The sequence below is a fragment of the Lates calcarifer genome, linkage group LG8 (assembly GCF_001640805.2).
Source record: "Lates calcarifer isolate ASB-BC8 linkage group LG8, TLL_Latcal_v3, whole genome shotgun sequence".
Taxonomy (NCBI): Eukaryota; Metazoa; Chordata; class Actinopteri; family Centropomidae; genus Lates; species Lates calcarifer.
The window spans coordinates 3,974,969-3,996,783 of NC_066840.1; the positions used below are offsets into that span (position 1 = coordinate 3,974,969).

At 39.1% G+C, this 21,815-nt stretch overlaps 1 protein-coding gene across 5 annotated transcripts in view; it reads left to right on the forward strand.

Annotated features, from left to right (window-relative positions):
- The window catches only part of si:zfos-2326c3.2 (mitogen-activated protein kinase kinase kinase kinase 4), a 64,008-nt gene that overhangs the window by 9,713 nt on the left and 32,480 nt on the right, over window positions 1-21,815 (forward strand). For 2 of the 5 annotated variants that reach the window (XM_018670090.2, XM_018670103.2), the window contains exons 3-14: window positions 2,895-2,951; window positions 7,408-7,533; window positions 7,794-7,904; window positions 9,737-9,827; window positions 10,001-10,131; window positions 12,192-12,246; window positions 12,370-12,448; window positions 15,112-15,284; window positions 18,958-19,030; window positions 19,432-19,555; window positions 20,268-20,384; window positions 20,749-20,883. In XM_018670090.2, coding sequence (XP_018525606.1) covers window positions 2,895-2,951; window positions 7,408-7,533; window positions 7,794-7,904; window positions 9,737-9,827; window positions 10,001-10,131; window positions 12,192-12,246; window positions 12,370-12,448; window positions 15,112-15,284; window positions 18,958-19,030; window positions 19,432-19,555; window positions 20,268-20,384; window positions 20,749-20,883 — 1,272 coding nt within the window. Of the gene's footprint in view, window positions 1-2,894; window positions 2,952-7,407; window positions 7,534-7,793; window positions 7,905-9,736; window positions 9,828-10,000; window positions 10,132-12,191; window positions 12,247-12,369; window positions 12,449-12,748; window positions 14,320-15,111; window positions 15,285-18,957; window positions 19,031-19,431; window positions 19,556-20,267; window positions 20,385-20,748; window positions 20,884-21,815 lie in introns of those variants that run through there. The other 3 variants (XM_018670097.2, XM_051072157.1, XM_051072158.1) reach the window with 3 other exon arrangements.

Here is a 21,815-nt window from a genome sequence, read left to right on the forward strand (position 1 = left end):
TTTGTGTCTGGATTTATTTGTTTTATTTGTATATGTTTGATTCCTAACACTTCGTCACATAATGTGTGTGTGCATGAGCCTGTGTTTTAGATTCATTTCACATCAGTGTCAAAAGTGTGTGTGTGTGTGTGTGTGTGTGTGTGTGTGTTGTGTGTGTGTGTGTGTGTGTGAGTGAGTGCTGCATATTGTTAATGAGTAGCCCCGTTGAGAGTTGAACATTTCATATTTGTAAGTGGTGGTGGCAGTGCAGCCAGCAGACACCACTGAGTCTGAAGGGACAGGAAGGCCATTTCCTTATTTATCACAGTCAGGGCAGTGGCTGCATGTATGCCACAATTCTTTGCAATTATGGAGACAATGTCCTGTACTTTGGGACAGAATCAAGGCCAGAATGAACAGGGGTCAGTGAGTCATAATGTCACATGCAATATACAAGTATAATACATGTTGGAAGAAATCAGCAAAGTATTATCTGACAAGGAGTCTGTTTCACAGCTGCTGGTTCAGCAGCATTTTCAGTGAACTTTATTGAGAAGCATGTCTTAGCATTCCAATGTTTTTATGAAATTTTCTACGCATCTGTTCTCAAAGTGAAAACGTTTACATGCATGTTAAAGGATAACTCTGGTATTTGTGAACCTGGGCTTTATTATGTTTTTGGATGTAAATGATTGATAAAGACAAAAATCTTTGTAATTGCTGCAGTATTGAGCAAGAAGAGCATGCCAGGCAGCTGCAGAAGAGCACTGTAATGTGAAATGTAATGGTTGTAAAGGAGTAAGATCCTTTTTATTTAACCTGAAACCGCTGTTTTATCGCTACCAGACTCCATTTACAAAAACAGTAATTTTATCTTGCAGAACACAGGGGTCTGACAGCAATATAACAACAGTTTCTGGTTAAACAAAAAGCTCTGTCTCTCTAGGAGTCCTATCCATAATGTTGTCAGACACATCTGAGCCTGACAGTGGCAAAAACAAGCACTTTAGTCTATATACTTTGATGTGGACAGTTACCCACTGGATTACAGTGCAGCAACACTTCTACAGCTGGGGAAATAAGGCCCAGGTTCAAAAATCCCAGAGACTTGTTTTTGCTTTCTTTTAGTTTTTGGTTTCTTTTTTTTGAACAAAATGCACTACATAGTTGTATATGGTGGTCCAAAAGATGTAGTATTTCTTGTGTCCAAAAATAAAAGCCAAAGCCATGATGTCATATATGGACTAGCCTCTATTCCTAGCCTCTGTAACTAAATGCAGTCATTTGCTGAACCAAACCATTCACAACCACTTTGTCCCAGAATACTCTGACTAAGGCACATTTCCATATATAATGTAGGAAAGTTCCCACGTTGTAAACTTCCCCTTTACTTCCTTTACATATTTACTATATCCTACTCAGATTTCCAGCAATTTCCTATCACATTCTTTTCCCAGCTTTCTCTGCCATAACAGTACTCTAGACATTGTTGACCCGGTGGACAGACAAAGCAAAATTAGGCTGTAAAAGCCTGACACACTTGAAGACTTCTCTGTGGAAATAGTTGATTTAGACACACAGGTTTCAACATCATGCTCTCCCCCATCGCCTATAATGGAACAGTGAGTCCTGTGAGTAATATTTCTCTGAAAAGCAGTAGGCAGTGTTTCTGAAATTTAGCTGTAGACAAAATAAAACATCAATCGGTAGATATTAAAAAATGTGAGTGTTTGTTTTCAAGCTCTCCATCCATCTCTGTCTCACAGTTTTTCTCTGAGTCCCTCTGTCTATACCTGAATATTAGCTGACTGATTGAGTATAGTGGGATTTGTATTGCCCTCTAGTCTATTTCATACACACACACACACACACACACAGAGCTGTTGTACATCACAGCTTAAAGGCCTATAGAGTAGCTTCTCTAGTCTCAATCTTGTCAGCTTTCTGACTCATGACAAGGTTTTCAATTTTCCCTTTTTCACCTGACTGCACTTTACAGGCCTGGCTCAGTGTGCAGGCTCCCATCTTCTACCTCTCCTCTCTCTTTCTCTTTCCCTCTCTCTCTCTCTCTCTCTCTCTCTCTCTTCCTCCCTTCCTCCTTTTGCACCCAGTCTTGTCCTGTCTCACTGTGCCTCTCATGAGAAAATCAAATTACATAGACATAGCTGTGTCCACAAGTATTGGAAATAATATCACTCAAAAGTTGTGTTCAATGAGTTCCATTATGATTGTTGGGCTCAGGATAGATTCCAATAGTGAGTCAGTTTTTATTGTAATCTTGAGATAGACTTATGCAATATATAATGTCTAATCTTTCACATTTCAATCCTGCCTGTCTTTCCCATTCACACAGCTGCTCTTGTGTTTTAATGAATATGAACATTTGAAGAATACTGAACTGAACTTCCCAGCATGTGATGTTTCACTTTTGTTTTTGTCACTACATGACTCCTGCTTTTGTTAGCACCCGGGAAGGTATTCAGCTGTGTATGAAGCAACCCTGCTGAGTTGATGGTATCATATTTGAACACATTCGATTTTTACATCTGGATTCAGGGAGAAGAGAATAGTAGTTTTTCATAATCTAGTTCATCCAGGTTTGATTGCAGTGCAACAGCTCAGTTTCTATTCCTCATGCCATCCACTATTTATCCCAAATTTGACTTTTTCACTACATTTTCTGCCTTTTGGATACAGATTGTACCTTAAACTCACAAGACAAAATGCCAATACTCATATGGGAGAACATTTGTTCTTGTGCGACTTGGAGTGTTTCCTACTGTTCTCTTTGGCTCATACATATTATTTAGTGTTATCTACTTTACTGTGTTTTTTTATTCTGTATGTGAGGTTTTAAAACTGTTTAGTCTTTTAATCGGTTATAATCTTAACTTGTTCTTCGTGTGTCCCACCAGGGTCGTCATGTCAAGACAGGCCAGCTGGCAGCTATTAAAGTCATGGAAGTCACAGAGGTAAAGATGAACTTGATTTAATCACACACATCCTCTTTTTGTCTTTTCCTCCGCTCCCGTTCCTCTTCTGTCTTTCATTTTTGATGAATATCAAATCAAGTGTTATTAATTCATCACGACCAGAATTAATAGAGAATCATGCTGTCAACGTAAATTATATATGACATACTTTTTCATACACATGACCCACACATGAGAATATTACAGCCAGCTGATTTAGTCCTGTCCCGTGTGGGAGGCACACAAATCCTTGTACATGGAAATTCGCCAATTGTTGTGAATTTAAAATTAAAATTCAGTTGCATTTTTATTTTTGGTCTCATGAAGGGGCCTGTTGTTTGTGCAGAACCAGTCAGTTGTCGCTATCTATCATCTGTCTACAAAAACAGATGATGACAGCTCTCTTGTTTAAGTCATTTATTGCATTCTGTGCAAATGGATGGACAGATGGACAGCAGAGAAGTGTGTTGTGCCAAGTCCAAAGCAGGGATTCCACCAGAGGATGATTTTATCCTCTGCGCCAGGTTGTTCTAAAACTTCACATTATTCATGACACTACAAAACCTGTCAGGTACTATTCCTCTTACACGTCGGCCACCACTACTCAGTAAAATGGCACATTTAATTAAATCAGAAACATTTATTTACGATGTAACTAATTTGAATCAAGCTTTTTTGTTGTAAGTTGCATTGCTTGGCAACCTAACTGAACGGGACGGGGCATGTTTCATATGTAAGTTGCACAACACAAATCAAGACAAGTTTCTGTGGTTGCTCTGAAATCTTGAACACATTCAAACTCAAAGAGAGAAAAACTCTGCATTCTGCTTCTCTCTTCTCTTCCCTCCCTTTGTCACAAACTCACACATTCTCTTTTCTCACTACTGGACTCCCTTTGCCTGTAACTTCTCCACATTACTTTATTTTTTATGCATCTTTGGTCACGTTTCCTCTCTCGTTTCCCCTGCAGCAGTAACCCAGACCTGCAGGCCAACAGCTGCATCTTTCCTCCAGCTACCTTTGGTTATTTGGATGTCCACACTGACAGAAATATCAAACAAAATGGAAATTATTTTTGGATGATTCCCACTTTTAAGCTGTTAAGATGTTATGTTATTTGATTGGTTACTCATATAACCCTAACTCCAACCTCTTGAGCTAGGCCTCCTATTTCTGCATTTGTTTAGAACAGAAAATGAGAATTCTCAGGGGTAAGGATAGAAAAGGTTTCAATACCACAGTGTGTTAAAACACTTAACATTGGTATTTATTTTGATTTAAACTCGCAAAAATGGAGAGAAAGGGGAAACAGTTTTGGTTAGCCAGCATTCAACAATGACAGGCACATGAATAGAGCCATAAACCAGCAGGCAAAATGAGAGGGACAAGAGAAAAGAGAGAGAGAGGCAGTCTTAATTGTTGTCATCCACACAGGAACGAGTGTTTTTTAAGGCACTAAAAAGTGTTTGAGACCTCCCTCTCTTTTTCCCTTTCTCTTGTATTGACAGTTTTTATCTTTCAAGTGACATTATCCCAAAACAAAGACACAGCACAAGATATTATTTGATGGAGGTATTTCCCTCCATTGCCTTGGAAACAAGTAAAACAGTTTCACACAGCACTTGCAGATGTTTGCACTTGTGAAAAGCTTTTAAAACTCATTATTGGACTAAATGAGTGGCTTTGCGGTACATCTCTCTTCTCTCCAACTAAATTCTCTCTCCCCTCATGCAGGTAATTGAGGTGATGGGACTTTTACAATCCATATGACAACCTCTCCTAACCCCCTCCCTGAAGGCACAAACACACAACAGGGACCAAACTAAAATCTACTTTGATATACTGCTAGCCCGACAGAATTTAATTTCATGAGATTGTTTCTTCTTTCTTACAGTTCTCAGAGTCCCACCAATACTTCTGTTTTGACCCAGAAGTATTTTTTATTTTTATTTTTATTTTTTTTATTAGATTCCTGACAAATTTCCTTGATATTAAAGTTCTGTTCACTTTAGACTTTTAAAGCCAAGGTGTCAAATAGTGTTGGTGATATGAAATATTAATATAACTCATTGTACTTTAAATCAATTTGAGGATAAAAAAAATCCCTCTGAAGCTGTATTTTGAATTTAAGCGGTGGGGTTTGCCTTATAGCTCTATATGGAATATAGATTAGACCTTTTACACTTAGTTTGGGTATAAAGAGGGAGGTGGTTTGACTCTTTGCCTTATGGTCTTACAGTTGTATAAGGGGACTAAAGCTGAGTTGTAGCAGTTTTATTGAATATTGTTTGTGGTTTACAGATGTAGACAAACAGTGGAAGCAGAATGGGGTTAAATGTGGGCTAATGATGGCATATTGCAACAGGCTGCAAGGCATGCTGGGCTACAATATAGCCAAGCAGTGTTTCTAGTGTGGTCAGGCAAGGTTTAGAGAAACATGCTTACTGATACCATTAAATTGTAATCACTTTGTGTGAATTCTAGTGCTGGAACAATTAGTTATTTAATTGATTAACTGATCAACAGAAAATTGGAAGCTATTTTGATCACTGATTAATTGAATTAGTAATTTTTAGGAACTTCAGTGGCATGGATCTAGAGAAAACAATGGATTGGTCCAACACTTCGGTCCAGACTGATTTATCTTATCAACTAACAACAGATGATGAATCCTACTGACTTTTGGGATCCCCTAACTTTTCCTCTGGTACTGTGAGCAGGTTGGAATTTATGGCTATTAGTCAAGTTTTTTGACATTAGATGGACTGCCATTTTTGGTATTCACATTCCTGGTCCCCAGATGATGAGTCCAAATAACTTGAAATTCTTCTGACTTAGGTGATCCACTGACATGACAACGTTTTTCAGGTATCCCGCTTATGAATTGTAACATTTAACATACAGACAGTGATCTCCTGACTTTTCCTCTTGCACCGAGTTTTGAATTTGTGATTTTTAGTAAAATGTCTCAACAGGAATTGCATGGATTGCCATGTAGTACACTAATTCATGCCCCCCTTGGAGTAAAATGTAGTCATTTGGTGAGTCCTTGTCCAAAACTTTGATTTATGATTAACTACCTGCAAAACAAGTGACATTCTCATTATCCTCAGTTATGCTTTGTATTTTTTGTTCTAACTAGCAAAGATTAGCAAACTAAGATCGTTAACTAATATTAGCATTTAGCTCAATGCACTGTTGTGCCTAAATATAGTCTCACAAAGCTGTTAGCATGCCCACAGACTCTTGTTCTTGTTCAAGCAAAAATATCAAACATTCTTTGTTCCCACTTCTTTTGTTGCTTTCCTTTGTTCAGTGTCACAGGAAACTGAACTGAATCTTTGGGTTTTGGACTTTTGTCAGAGGGTTTTAAAATATTGTGATGTCCCATTTCACCATTTTCCTAAATGTTATAGACCAAAAGATTGATGATTAATTGAAATAATTCTCTGCAGATTTTAAAAATGGAAATAATCATTGGTTACAGCCTGAGTTAACTAGTTAAATGCAAAACTGGGTTAAATTGAGTTTCTGTTCTGTTTCCATTGTGTCAGAAAAAACTTTACTACACACTGGTGAGATTCTGCGTATTGCAGAACTAGACACCTTGGTTCATTTTCTGCTGATGAGACTATGGGTCTTCTGTGTTGTAGACAAACTCTTTAGCAGGAAATGCTTGGTTATTATCTCCTTTTTCACACACAAACACACACACAGACAGACTGCAGACACAGGCAGGAGGCTTTGTGTTTCAGATGGAGGTGAAAGTTCAAACTCTGCCATGTCATTTTCTCCCCTCCTGTCCTGTGGAGATTTAAAGGAGGTCAGTGACTGGGAGAAGCCTCTCTGTTGTTTCCTCTTTTCTGATTAACAGCCACATCCAGCTCTTCCAGCTCTCCTCCACCACTCCTCTTTCTCCTCTGCCTCTCCTCTTTCTCCTCCAGACCAGTGTAGATTTAGAGGTTCAGTGAATTGGAGAAGTCACAAGTCATTTCCGGGATTTATAGTGAGAAAACAAAAAGTGCCGCACTCCGTTTCCTCTGCTCGCTCTATCTGTCCTTGCGTCTCATAACACTGGCCAACCTTAGTTGAGAACTGGGAGTAGTAGAATTAAGGTCCAATAGTTGGGTGAGAGGTCATCTAGAGGTTACATGACAGTCTGATTGGAGATGCTGTGTGTCTGCATGTGTCCATGTTTGTGTTGTATGGACTCGAAGAAAGTTGTTTGCTTTTTTCCAACTTCCTCTCAACTTTTATAGATCCCCAACATTATAGAAGCAGGACTATACTTATACTATCAATTTTCTTTTGTATAGTTAAATGTATTTCTAAAAAAAACTGCAGCAAGTGTTGAAGGAAGTTCCACTGTTTATATCTTCTATGTGCTGAGTATATAATGTACTCTAACATTTAAGTTCTACGTTTTCACTCTGTTTCTGTCTGTTTATATGTTTAGGAGGAAGAAGAGGAGATAAAGTTGGAGATCAACATGTTGAAGAGTTATTCCCACCACAGAAACATCGCTACATATTATGGAGCTTTTATTAAGAAAGGTCCTGCTGGACAGGACCACCAGCTCTGGGTGTGTAAACTAGTCTGTCTGCTTTTTGAGTGAAAATATTTTGAAATTACAATTTCTTTTATTTTCTTTCTTTTTTCTTCTTTTTTTCTTAAACACCTGCTACCTCTCTGTGTTTCTCCTGTGCCAAATTGTCATATGTTTCTGTCGAATTATGTGTTTCATTTTAAGATCAAATGACAGTAATATTCCTAGTTATTTTGGCTAGCGCAGTACTTGTGTGTGTGTGTGTGTGATAGACATTTGTCCATCTGTCAACGTAGTTGGTGATGGAGTACTGTGGAGCCGGCTCAGTAACAGACTTGGTGAAGAAAACCAAAGGAAACTGTCTGAAGGAAGACTGGATAGCTTACATCTGCCGAGAGGTGCTCAGGGTAAGGTCAAAGTTACACACAAATATACATAACATAGCACGGCATATTTTCTTTCATTAGTTCGAACTTGTTTTCTTGTCATTGTTCTGGTCCATCATAGATAAATGATAATTTATATTTCAACTTCTTATTTTTGAGATAAATATTTTTTAATGGCTCTTTATACTGGGATATCCATTAGCCTCAGCCTCATTGCTATGGAGAGGAAGCCAGTTAAACTGACTGCGTGAGTTGGAGTTGTCACAAATTGTTCCCAATTGGTGCAATTGGGAACAAAACACTGCAACACGGCTGCCAAATTTATTCAAAACTGACCCAGAATCCAAAACTGAAATGGTTCAAGCTGCTGACTGTTTTGTTTCTACAAAGTCTTATCTTTAGCTTTCAGTAGTACAGTATTTTAAGGCCTGATTCTATTTGTCTTACTGAACTGCTCACTGAGATTTGTAGTTTACTTCTCTCCTTAGAGTTTATTTAGGTACAGAGGTTTTTATCTTTGACTTTTTATTAAAGAACCAGATATTTTCTAACACAGTCACTCTTCAACTGGGAGAGGTTCATGCTCATGTAAACCTTGGAAATGCTCCAACTACCAGACATGTAATATTGCCTGTGCAGAAAATCAACTCTGTACTCTAAATAACCCATCTCACTGTTCAACTGTACTTTGTAATGGAGTGTATACATGACATGAACGTGTACCTGACATTCTGTACCACACTAACACAAATCCCTGTGTCTTTATTGCTTATGTGACGTAGGATTTTACCACTCAGTCTTCAAACAACTTCCACAAACACACAGACAACATTCACAAAGAGCCACGAGTGAACCTCTTCCTGAGGTGTTGTTATGGTAAAGGCCCTTTTTTGCACTGGTAAAAAGAGAGGTAGTAATTTGCGTGTGGATGCAAACTAAAGGCTGGATGAAGAAACATGAAGCTACTTTTAGTGCTGGATTCTTTGCCACAACATCAAAGAGAAGAAGCCGAACTCACACTGATCACTGGGATCATCATCTCTGTCATGTTTTCCCACTGTGACTTGGAGGGAATAATTGATTTATTTTTTCATTTATATACTTAAAAGGCCAGTTTAAAACACATGTCTGTAAGATGTTATGGTTATCATTATGGGAGATCATAAGGTCCTGAGAAAGACTCCGGGATGTTTGCGCCGCTTTCTGCGTCTGTGTTTGTATTTGAGGTTCTACTAACAGATCTACACACACATATACAGTATATCAGCCTATATCAACTCACTTCCAACATATCTGTCCCTGATGCTGACACAATCAAGGACAAAATGGAACTGAGATTATTTTTGTAGTAGTGAAAAACTTGAGAGACAAAGGGCTCTGGATTGACGCCAGTGTTTTCTCTGCTGCTGTCAGCCATACTGTCTCCCCATTGTTTCAACATACGCACACAAACTCACACAGACACCCAGCATAGCATGATGAAGTCATTGTCTGAAATAAGACTCACTTCCTCTGTTTATTTAACCTCCTTTGAAGAAGCGAGAGTACAAACACACAAACACACACACACAATCACACACAAGACACACACACAGATGCACACATATTCAAACTGTGCCATTGCTACTAGGTCACCCTGCCACCTAAAGAAAGGTTACTTAGAATTTCTTTGGCAGGGAAAAGTAGTTCAACAAGCTTGAAATAAATCCCACTCTTTGTTCAGTAGTCCTTCAGAATAGACACATAATGCAACTACTCTTTGAAGGCAGTGTTTGTGACTTCGTATTTATAGTGATAGTCATCTGACTCTGTGTGTATGTGTGTGTTTATGTGTGTGTATGTTTGTCTTCCAGGGTCTTTCCCATCTTCACTCCCATCATGTGATTCACAGAGACATCAAGGGACAAAATGTTTTGCTCACAGAGAATGCTGAAGTCAAACTGGGTATGACACATCTACACATGCTCTGTGGTTTCTCAAACACATGCACATCCCTCACGGCTAAACTGTAGAACAATCACAGTCATACATACATAAATAATTCACACAACCATGAAAAGAAGCAAAGGCTGTGGTTGTTTGCTGACGTGAGATTGTCCCACATTTTTATGTTTCAGTTGACTTTGGAGTGTCGGCTCAGCTGGACAAGACCATTGGTCGTAGGAACACCTTCATTGGTACTCCCTATTGGATGGCTCCAGAGGTCATCGCATGTGATGAGAACCCTGATGCCACATATGACTACAGGGTACTTAACAACACAGATGTAGTTATGTTTCTGACCAACGTCAAGGAAATTTTTAGTGACCTCTTGAGATGTTGCAAAAATACCCTGAGAATTGGGTTAGTTCCCAGCAGCTTGGGTGACTCATGGGTATAAAAGAAAGGCATTCAACAGAAAAATGAAGAGCATTTCAAACACTGATTGGTACCGTGAAAGTTCTTGTTCTTTATCAGTTAATGCAGATATATATGTGATGTCTGAAACTAAAAACTAAGAAATGCAATTGGTAATATTTGAATGCAGCAAATAATCAACCACATACCACTAGACAAACTTGGAAGAGCAGCTGAGATCATATTGAACTGTACACAAAGTAGTGGCGCAATATTGAGTGTGGGTCACTTGTGTCACACAATGTAGTTAAACACGTAAATCAGAAGAAAATAGATTTAAAGGTGCTATATGTAAGTTTTTGCCATTGCTACATAGCCAATGTTGACATTACAGTGACTCGCTTTGACAAAATGGTGTCACCAGAGGGGACGAGCCATGGCTGGCTGGTTAGCGTTCTAAACAAACTAGCTATAAATGCTAACATTAACTACGTAGCTATAGCAAAAACTTACATAAAACACTTTTAAAGCGATAAAAATTTGCTTTGGATATTGTTACATTGTAAATACCTATTTTAAAGAATATGGTCTAGACCTGCTCTATATGAAAAGTGCCTTGAGATGAGTTTTGTTGTGATTCGGCACTATATAAATAAAATTGCATTGAATTGAATTGAATTACATGGATGTAGGGCGAGACATTACATGGCCTGTGTATTGTATGGGTGTACTGCTTACAACAGAAGCATCTGTTTGTTCAACTGAAAAACATGATTGAAATACCTTCTGTGTAGACAGGCCATTAGCCACATAAGGTATATGCACCTGGCTGGCCAGATCACAAACCTGATTGCACCCGTTTGGGTTTTCCTGGGCTACATTCAAATTAGGATGAGCCCCACTTCAGGCCAAAGGGTGGTTGTAATGCATCTAAAGTTGTGCTAACTGTGGAAAGAATATTATAGCCACTTAAGCAGTTTCACTACAACAATAACAGTTAAGCTACAATAAATACTATCCATAGCACAAACACATGGATGATTGATGGCATGCAAGTGAAATAAAAGTTATGCTGAGCTTTACAGGAACACCAATACAGACCAACTCTCTTACCCAGGCAAATCATTCAGTGGTTGAACAGATCAGATCAACGCAACAACAGCATGTTATGGTGTCTGTATGATCTTGTGTGTTTAATTCACTGGACCTGTTTCCTTCCTGTCACTTAATTGAGGCAGAACAAAGGCTGATTTAAGTGTAACTTCATCTGCCTATTTTCACAGCAGTACAGCTGCTGTATAGGCTACACAGGCCACATACTTATATAGTTAGACATGGGAGGAGTAAAGATTATGTACTGTAAGTGCCTTGAAGCAACAGATGCATTTGCAGTACATCTGGCTAGAATACGTCTCCTGAGGTTTCAGTTCGTCTTGAAGGCATCTTTAATGCATTTGCACTTCCCTTTTTTGATATCCAAGAGCTGATCCGTCAAAGACACATGAAGCAACCAAGTCTACAGTAAATGCGGTCTAGGCCTTCATCACCTTATATTCAGAAGAAAGGTTTTCATTATTATTTATATAAGAATCTCATTACTGACAGAACATCTTTCATGCAAGCATTTTCATCAAGAAGTTTCCAATCACACAGACTGATTAGATATAGTTCACAGAAACATGTTTAAATGGAAATACAGCTAATTCTGTCCTTTTCTGGAAGTAATTACACAGTGACTTTTGAAATCACTGAGAGGAATCCAATGATTCTTTGTTAAAATGCCAGAAGTTTGGCTTGAAGCCTTGGAAATTGTTTTAGTAATTCCTGGATCTATACTCTCACACTATGCACAGACTGATTTACTGTTTGAATTAAAAGAGGACATCCAAAGTTTACAGGAAATGACAAGAGCTCAAGTTAAGCTTTGTGTGTGCACCAGTCTTAACCTTTTCCTGTCTCTCTCATTTTTAGAGTGACCTCTGGTCTTTAGGCATCACCGCTCTAGAGATGGCTGAAGGAGCCCCTCGTAAGTGAGACACATAAGTGATTGATATTATTAATATTTTGTTTTTATGTTTCTCCATGTCCTATCTACTGTATTTTTACATTGTTTATCTCTTCTTTTCTCTCGGAACCTCTCTCTCCATAGCCCTGTGTGACATGCATCCAATGAGAGCACTGTTTTTAATTCCACGAAACCCTCCACCCAAACTTAAATCAAAGAAATGGTAAGCCTGTGAACACAGTCTTACACACACACTCATATACAGGACAGGATGCAGAGGGCAGTGTTTAGGTTTTCTCTTCTGAAAACATGGCTTGAAAGTGGTTTTTGTTGAGGGTTTTTTGCCTCAGACAATCAGGCAAACGATATCCCAACATTCTCTTCTCACAATGAAACTGAAAATTCAAAGTCAGAGGCATGTCCAGACATGCAAACAAAACTGATTATACCTTAGGCTAATTGCCTGAACAATAACCTGTTAACACCACAGCTTTCTCAGTTTTGTCCTGGATTGTGTCTAAAGCAGCATGGCTCCACATGGTGAGGAAACTGTCGGACCAAGTAAGAAACCAGGTCATGAGACTCCATAAAGATGGGACAGGGCAGCAGAGCATCAATAGGCTACTGAACATAAACTGAAACACAGCTGCAGCAGTGGTTAGGAGGTGTAGGAAGAGCCACGCAACCAATAACAGAACATGCAGTGGCCATCATCAAAAAAAGATGCCACCCACAAGTCGCTGTTTACACAACTTTGCATTGAAAAACAGATTGGTGAGTGCTGCTGACATGGCACAAGGTGACTGACTGGACAGTTTGGAAGGACATTGCATGAAATCAGCCTCCATGGATGACATCTAAGTAGAAAACCATTGTTCACAAAACTTAACAAAACTGCAAGATTAAACTTTGCCAAAGAACTTGAAAAGAGGCCTGATTAATATTGGCAGCACATTCTATGGTCAGATGAAATCTAAGTAAATTAGTTTGGATCAGATGGAGCCCAGCATGTTTGGTGATGACCTGGCCAGGACTACCACAGTGACTGCATAGTGCCGACTGTTAAATATGAAAGCGTGAGTGTGCTGATAGGGGGCTGCCTGAGTACAAAGGGTGCTGTGGTGATGACATGTATAGACAGACATAGGCACTATGAATGAAAGTCTGTACTATACCCAAATACTGAATGAAAAGATGACTCCCAGTCTCAAGAAGTTTGGCAGGAGGAACATTTTCCAACATGACAGTGATCCCAAAAATCAAGCAAGGGAAAAGAAAAAAGTGAAAACCTGGCCAAGTACATCCCCTGTCTTGGATCCAATAGGACATCTTTGGAGTATTTTAAAGTGAAGATAGAACAACAAAACCCCTCCAGCGAAGAGCAGCTGAAAAGAATCATCTGTGAGGAATGGCAATCATGGCTCCATAGATTTGTGCAAGACTGGTTGCATCCATGCCCAGGAGGATCAAATCTGTCACCAGAAGTAAAGGTGGACACACAATGTATTAAAATAATAGAGGGATGAAGGGTGTACTGACAGTTAATTGTTAAATATGGACCTTTGATTAGGGTTCAGATTGTTAAACACTTTTGTTTTTCAGATTGTTTTAGTGATATTGACCAGGGATGTACTCAGTTTTGGTGTGTACTGGGAGTTGTTGCTGCCATTTAAAATAAAATCTTAATTAGAGTTAAGTTTATTGAATCTTCTCTCTCGTTCACTTTCCTCCCCTCCTCTTTCATATATAATGGATAAGCTCTTCAGAATGAACTTCTAGTTGAACTCTTTCATTCATCTTTAATATCATCAGAGATACTAGTTCAGATACTAGGACAGCTTTTAATAACTCCAACAGTCTGGGGTATGCAGTCCTTTTACCTCCAGGCCTCCCTAAGGCGCCAGGCATCCTTCAAACTAAGCAGCAACACATATTCCTCCCCTATATTTGAGTTTAGACTACAGACACTGCTTCTCTCAAATGTTAGGGAGCATATCTGTCTACAGACACTAAGTAAAACTTCAACATTTTTGCCAGGATTTTCGTTGGTAGTACTCCAGCAAGTGATTACTAGCTTGCTTACTCTAGGTGAGTTTAAATATTTCAAAATTTTGTTATAAACACTGTTGTTGATTTTAATATGTTTGAACAATGAACCTTTTTGGTTTTTAATTCTAGTCTATTACACTTCATTGTTGAAAACTTGTCCTTTTTCTTTCTTTTCATATGATTTGTATGTATTGTATAGATTTGCACATTATCTTAGTTCTCCACCTCTGAAATTCTGAGTTCTGAGTTTTAGAATTTTAGAATACAGTTTATTTTGTTTTTTTAGTCATGGTCCTGCTTGTGCTTACATTCCCTCAGTAAAGAGATTATTTCATTAAGAATCTTCTTCAGAGAGAGAGTTGAAAACAAAGTAGATCTTTGCATGAAATATCAATTTCTCTTACTTTCATAAGAAGGAGGTTTAGTCAATAAAATTGCTTCCACTGATTTTATCAGTGTACTACAGGTATGTATTTGTAGGTTACTTGTGTTCTTGCTCCGCAGCCACTTCCCATTTGACAACTCCGGTTTATTTATACACAGCTTTATCAAGCCATTTGGCCACAGAGTTATTTACAGGTGATAAGTAGCAAACACCTGATTAAACATGATAATACAAAAGTGAGTGAGTAAAGTGAGATGCAGACCGCAGCTAATACAGATGAACTGGATGCTTGTTATCAAACCTGATTTAAAGGCTCCTAGTATTTTCTTTGAGTTAAAAGTACATTAAAAAATACCCCACATTTTATACAGTGTACATTTTGATAGTAGGATTTTTTGTGTTTCCTTTCCTCCACCCTCATTCTCCATCTGTATTCCCTCCATCTTTCATAGGTCGAAGCGTTTCCTGTCGTTTGTCGATAATTGTTTGGTGAAGAACCACCTACATCGACCCACCACCGACGCCCTTCTGAGACACGCTTTCATCAGAGACCTGGCTAATGAGAGACAAGTTCGCATCATGCTCAAAGATCACCTGGACAGGACCAGGAAGAAGAGAGAGAAAGGTAAGCAGAAATTAATTTAATAAATATACCAGTCACAGGTACAGCTGATGGATGAATCTATTGAAGATCAAATGCTGTCTGCTATTCTAGTTTCTGTTTTAGTTTTTTCTCTTGGGTTTCCTGACTCACGCTTTTATTCAAACTGGAATTGATTACAGTGCAGTTCAGTTCTCATATTTACAGCTGAATTATTCAGGTGATCCATTTATGTGGGGTGACTCACACTGACAGAGCCTGACAGAGAATTTTGCTATGGGCTGCAGTCCTAATGAGGAACCTGTGCTGATATTATTGGCTGCCTCATGCCATGTTTGTGTCAGTGTGGTGAAAAGACACCTCTGTGTAGGAAGGGTTTTCTTTTACTTCAAATCATAGGGTGGTCTTAGCAACTGGACTGGAACATACAAACAAAAGCTTTCATGATTTCAAATAAAGACCTGATTTTGAATATAGACACATACACACAAACACAAAATGCTTAACAAAAACCCACAGGGCACACAGTCCAACTTAAGAAAGAGGAAGTGCAGAAAATCTGTGCTGTAGCTGTCAAGGCAGAGAATTATTCTAGATTGAGGTCATCATCTCTGCCCCACAGTGTTAGAACTGTTAAGTTGCTCTCAGACAAGGACAAGTTAAGGAATATGATGAATTCTTTGGATAACTAATGGGATATCAGAAAGTTTTACAAATAGACCACTTTGCAGAGTAGATTTTCCATTATTTTTCAGAAATTCAGTGAATTAGGTGTGTTTCAGGCCACTTGTGCTTGGAATAAGAACCACTAACACACTTGAGCTGAGAGAGAATGCACCAGCTGCACTGACAGCCCAGCAGCTGCTTCGCTCAGGCTGTCACAAACACTGCATTTCAGCTAATTTATAGCATGCTGTTTGTGGAAATGTTTCATTATGCTGCTAGGGTTACCCAAATTTGCACAACTTCTTTTGCATATATCACGCTTTGTTATGTTTTCATATCTTATCAAGTAAATCTACAGTTCTTAACTCCTAAACCTGTCTGCTGCTACTTTAGTGCATTGAAACCAAAAAGAATTGGTGATGATATGATTTTGATGTAGTTATGATGATATATGCTAATATATACATCTCTAAAAATGCACTAGTTGATACAGAAGCAGTGGCTAAACAACAGGTTTCCCTCCTGTGCCAGGCAGCTTTTGAATTTGAACACTTACAGTCATGCCACATATTTTAATCATGCTGAATATGGAGAGAGAAGTGAAGAAGGGCGACAGTGAGACTGCCAGATAAAATGAACAAGAGAGTGAGAGAGGGGGAATGTTGAGTCGGGCCAAAAGGCTGTACATGGCTGACCTTTCCTCTTCTTCTCCACTCTTCTCACTTGGGCAACGTTTTACACAACAGACACAGAAACAAAGGAGGAGGAAGAGGAAAAGAGGGATGGAAAAAGAGGATGAAAAAAATGGGACAAATTAGAAATATGGAGAGGGAGAGAGGAAAGCGGAGATACGTACAGTATGAGAATCATTTATCCTCATCCTGTCCTAAAGATTCATTCTGCTCTGGATGAATTGCATGTGCTGAATGTGTGATGCCAACATGTGCAGTCAGATGGCAAGAAAAAGAATCAGTGGCAGAGAAGAGAAGACAGAGATATTTATGACTCTGCTCTTCTTTTGTTTTCACGCTGATATTCAAGCAGTGTAAGAAATCCTTGTATTGTCCTTAAGGTTTATTCATCTTCATCTGGCAAACTGAGAGACAGAAGAGACAGTGATAACAGCAGAGAGAGAGAGAGAGAGGGAGAGAAAGAGAGAGAGAGATACAGAAACAGAGCAGAGAGAGAAGCTGAGGGGAAGGAAGGAGGAAACAGAGTGGCCATCTGGTTCTAATCTTCTGTTAGCTTATAAAAACACACTAATGACTGGTAGACTTTCTGCATGCTGCATGTGTTGTGTGCGTGCATGTGTGTGTGCATGCTATGTGTTCAAGACTAGATTTGTGTGTGTGGTGTGCCCCTTTGCCCCTCCAGAATAATGAAATGCTGGTAGTCTTAAATGTGTGTGGGAAAAACTGGCTGCTGCCTAAAAAAAAAAAAAAATGCTCCGGACATGATGCAAAAAGGATGTGTCATTTTCAGCATACCCAAGAGCGTAGTTTGGACAAAGATGGTCTGTGCTTTGCAAGATAAATCACTCAAAAGAAAAACAAAATTGCCCTCTTCTCGGTCAGCACAAGTAGGCATTAACCTTCCAAAATGCACTCTCCTCCTGCAACTTTGGCAATAGAAAGACGTGACGTGAGCCAAAACTTTCAAACATGACATCACAGGAACAGAGATCTCCGCTGTCCACTGCAAAAGCTGTAGTCTTTTCTGTTTTGAACAAACACACCTGTATTGTGTTTTGCTTTCTGCGTGTCAGTGGCAACATAAGGCGTGTCAAGTAAATGTTCAAGTTAGCCCGAGTTACTTTCACACCATATGTTGGCCAAATGTTGTTATGTTGAGCTGGCTGGGTCCATCTTCTTGGCCTGCGGACAATAAGCCCCCTGGATTTCTGCTGTAGTGGCCACAGTCAAAACTGGAAACCAGAAAGACTTATTCTTTACGCATCAATTGTAAAACAAATGTCTGTGATACAAAGTCAGTAAGTTGGAATAGTCACTGTGTGAACAAAAAGTTCACTATGGATTTTAAAACAGCTGTACAGATACATTATTTTCAGCTGTCTGACTGCATACACTAATGTGCATGTGTTATTGGTCCCATGGTAGGAGGTGGGTGTCTGTGTGTGTGTGTGTGGAAAGGAGAGAAACTTTTTTAGTTTATGTGTTGGGGTCAGGATTGAGATGATTCAGCATTGCTGTTCTAAAGCCATGCTGCAGTATAACAACTCTGTCCCATATGTCTTTCACAAAACAAGACTCTCATTTACTCTCTTATTGCCCAAGTTTGCCCACACTATACTTTCGTGTGGCTTTGATAATGACAAAATTGCTAGTGGTGGTAGACGATGTAGAAACAAGACGGCAGGGCATGGAGGAATTTTTAATGAAACAGTGGCTGGTTCAGAAAAACCAGAGAAGAATACCCACACCAGTGCTTACACATCAGAAGTGTTCGCCCAAAGCACCACCCATAACCACACCTCGTTCCTGACAACACTGAATGCATCCTTTTACAGTCAATAGCCTCACACACAGACGTGCAGCTAGTGTTAATGTGGGCACCAGAGTGAAGTGGGGCACATTCCTCAAGTGCTCTGCAGCTGGTGGACGTCTACTCTTACATGTTCACATATTTAGAACCACTGTGATAAACTGTAGCTATTCAGCTGCAACTGACAATTATTTTCACCATTAAGCGATTGATCAATGAATAAGTTAACATCATACGACAGTTCCCTGAGCCCAATGTGACATTTTCTTATTGCTTAATCAACAATTTAAACCCAAGATATGCTCAGTTTACAATGATGTAAAACAATTATATTCATATTTATATATCAGCAAAGTGATTAATCAACAAACCCTCTCAGCTCTAATAGCTTATATTTTAAGAATGGGGCAGTAAACGATCAAGGAGACGCTGGATTTTTTTGGTTTTAATAACTTCTGTTATATTTACTTTATATTAACCCAATGAATTGATACTATTTTGTCTTTCTCTCTGTCTCTGTCTCTTTCAGAGGGTCCAGAGTATGAGTACAGTGGCAGTGAAGAGGAGGAGGACGAGGTAGCAGAGGAGGAAGGGGAACCCAGGTAAAAGGCTTTTTATATTAGGCATCAATATTGTTTCTGTGGTTTGCCTTTATTTGACATTTATAGTCAAAGCAGGAAACAAGGTGGCATCAAGCAGCTGATGATTCCAAGTAAACATGCAGCAGTACCTCAGTGGTGTTTGAAAAATATGTCATTGCCGAACTCTATTTATGTGCTCAGTAGGTTCATTGCTAATGAATCAGTATGGGGCATGTGCGTGGATTTTTTCATGTTAGTCAGATGCACTAGCCTCTCTGTTACTGTCCCTGGACATCAAACACCAGATGGCACAGGGAACTGAGCACTTTAACCTAGAAAGTGTGTATTTGTGTAACTGTGTTGTTATCGCTTACATCATTTCTCCCTCTCTCTCTCTCCCTCTCTCTCTCTCTCTCTCTCAGCTCCATAGTGAATGTTCCTGGCGAATGGACGTTGAGACGAGAGTTTCTTCGCTTACAGACAGAAGATCGTAACGGAGGCAGAGAGGGAGGCCACGGAGGAGGTGGGGGACAGCAGAGACAGCAGGTAGGTTTCAAGTTCATTGGCAGCCTCATACACTTTACTTCGTATTGTAGTAATATGCAGTAATCATGCCATCAAAACTCATTAACAAAACAATATAGCACATGGAACTTAGTCATATTAGTAATATTATCATTTGTAGAACTGAAAAAGTATGATGATTTTTCGATTAAACAATTGGTTGATGGAAAAACAAAATATCTTAAAAAACCACAAAGGTAAATAATCACTGTTGCATTTGCGGTGGGGTGTAAGAATATGTAAACATTTTCAAGAAAATGATTTGCTGGTTAGTCGATAAAGAAAATAACTCTTAGTTACAGCCCTAGATTAATGTTATCAGTATTAGCAATAGTAGTAGTACAGTACTGGCAGTAGTAAAGGTCACAGTGGTGTGACCTTCAGCACGGCAAGTTCAGGTTCATTAATTTCACTCATTTATTTTAGCCTTTTATTACAAGCATCAAGCATCTCTGAAATCTGGAGTTGTAATCCTGTTTCACTCTCAGCAATTAGCCTTTGGTCTCATTAAAGTTTTAGATATAAATGCCTCATATCAAAGTTGGAGCAGCAGAGTCAAACAGGGCTTTCTTTTAGTTTTGCTTGAGCAGATTTAAGCACCAAGTTAACTCAGTATATTTAACCCTTAACTCAAAGATTTCAGTGTGACAAACCTACTGTATCATTTACTAAAAACATGAAAATGTATGTTCAGGCATTACAGCAGCACAGGCAGCAGTTGGCAGAGCAGGAACGATACAAGCAGCAGTTAGCGGCTGACAGACAGAAGAGGATCCAACAGCAACATGAGCAACGGCAAAAGTTAGAGGATGTAAGTAACTGCTTAACCCCATTTTTCTTCTGTACACATTCAGCAAGTAAGCAAGAGTGCTGATGGGAATAAAACATTTTAAGAGGGGGAGAAAATTTGTTGAAATCCACCCTCTTTTATCAGCTACATCTTTACAAGAAGAACCTGCAGTATTACCTTCCACCTGCTGAGTCACATCCTTACTCTGCCCACTCTAACTGCTCTGACAACACCTTCAACCTTGTATGAATATTATGTGACCCACAGTGACTGCAACTGCAATGTTGATAATATAAAAGCTGAATTAAAAATGTCAGTGATATGCCAAAATTTCTTTGTTGTAGTTGATTTCAATGTAAATGATTTATTTGTTCTCTGTCCACAGCAGCAGAGGCGGCAGCTGACAGACTGTGCCTTTCAGTGGGCAGAGCTTCAAGAGGTTTTGCTTGGGGAGGAGTCTGATCTCCATGACAACAGAATCTTACTGGATGAGAGAAACAGGAGGAGCGACAGGAGACAGGTAAAGATGACCTTCTGATTTCACATTGGTTGTGACTAGACAGGGATGGTGTTGCTAATTGGTCTGTCAGTCAGTTGGTCCAGCACTTTGTTCCAAAGGGGGCAAGTCTTGTTGACTTTGGTGATCCTCCGATATTTTTCCACTACCATTAGTCAGAATCTCTGGAAACAGAACTGTTAAGTTGCAGGTTGGAAAGCCAAAACAATATGCCAAAAGGGGAACTGTAGAGTTAGGTAATAATTGGTGGTTGCATCACTACAAGGGTCCCATTTCACACTGCCCACCCAAGGTTCATAGAAAAATATTCATCAATGCCACTTTAAGGTGTTAAGTTACTTCTTTCTGAAATGTCTTCGCAATAGACTGACTGTGCTGCAGATACTTAATAATCACTTAAAAAAGCTGACATAAGAACTGAAACAGTATGTTATGCAGAATGATAGGAGGCCTGTATTAATGTGTTAGTATCTGACCTTTGTGTCAAAGCTGACCTGACACAAATGAATAAAACATCTCATGTCTTTAGATTGTATGGGATGTGTAGTTGATGTTAGACCATATTACTCAATGTCTTTATTTACCAAAAATCCAAGTTACCTTCCAGAAGGAATGTCTTGTGGCAGGTGAGTGTGTGGAACACTTGAGCTGCTTGTCAGTATGTGTGTGTTAAGCTCTATATGTATTTGATACTGCAATGAGTTAACACATGAACTTGTAAGCTCGAAGCATGTTTGATGCTCGCCACACTGATGTAGTGGTTGCACCTGTCAGCCTTTGTCACCCAGGTGATAAAAACATCCTCTCCTCAACGCAGCGGGCCAGAAGAGATTTATGTAACAGCAGATCTGTACGTTTTATAATTATGAACTGTTGGAAACAAAACTTTATTAGATGGAAAGTGACATTTCAGACACATTTCCATCAAGTTTAAT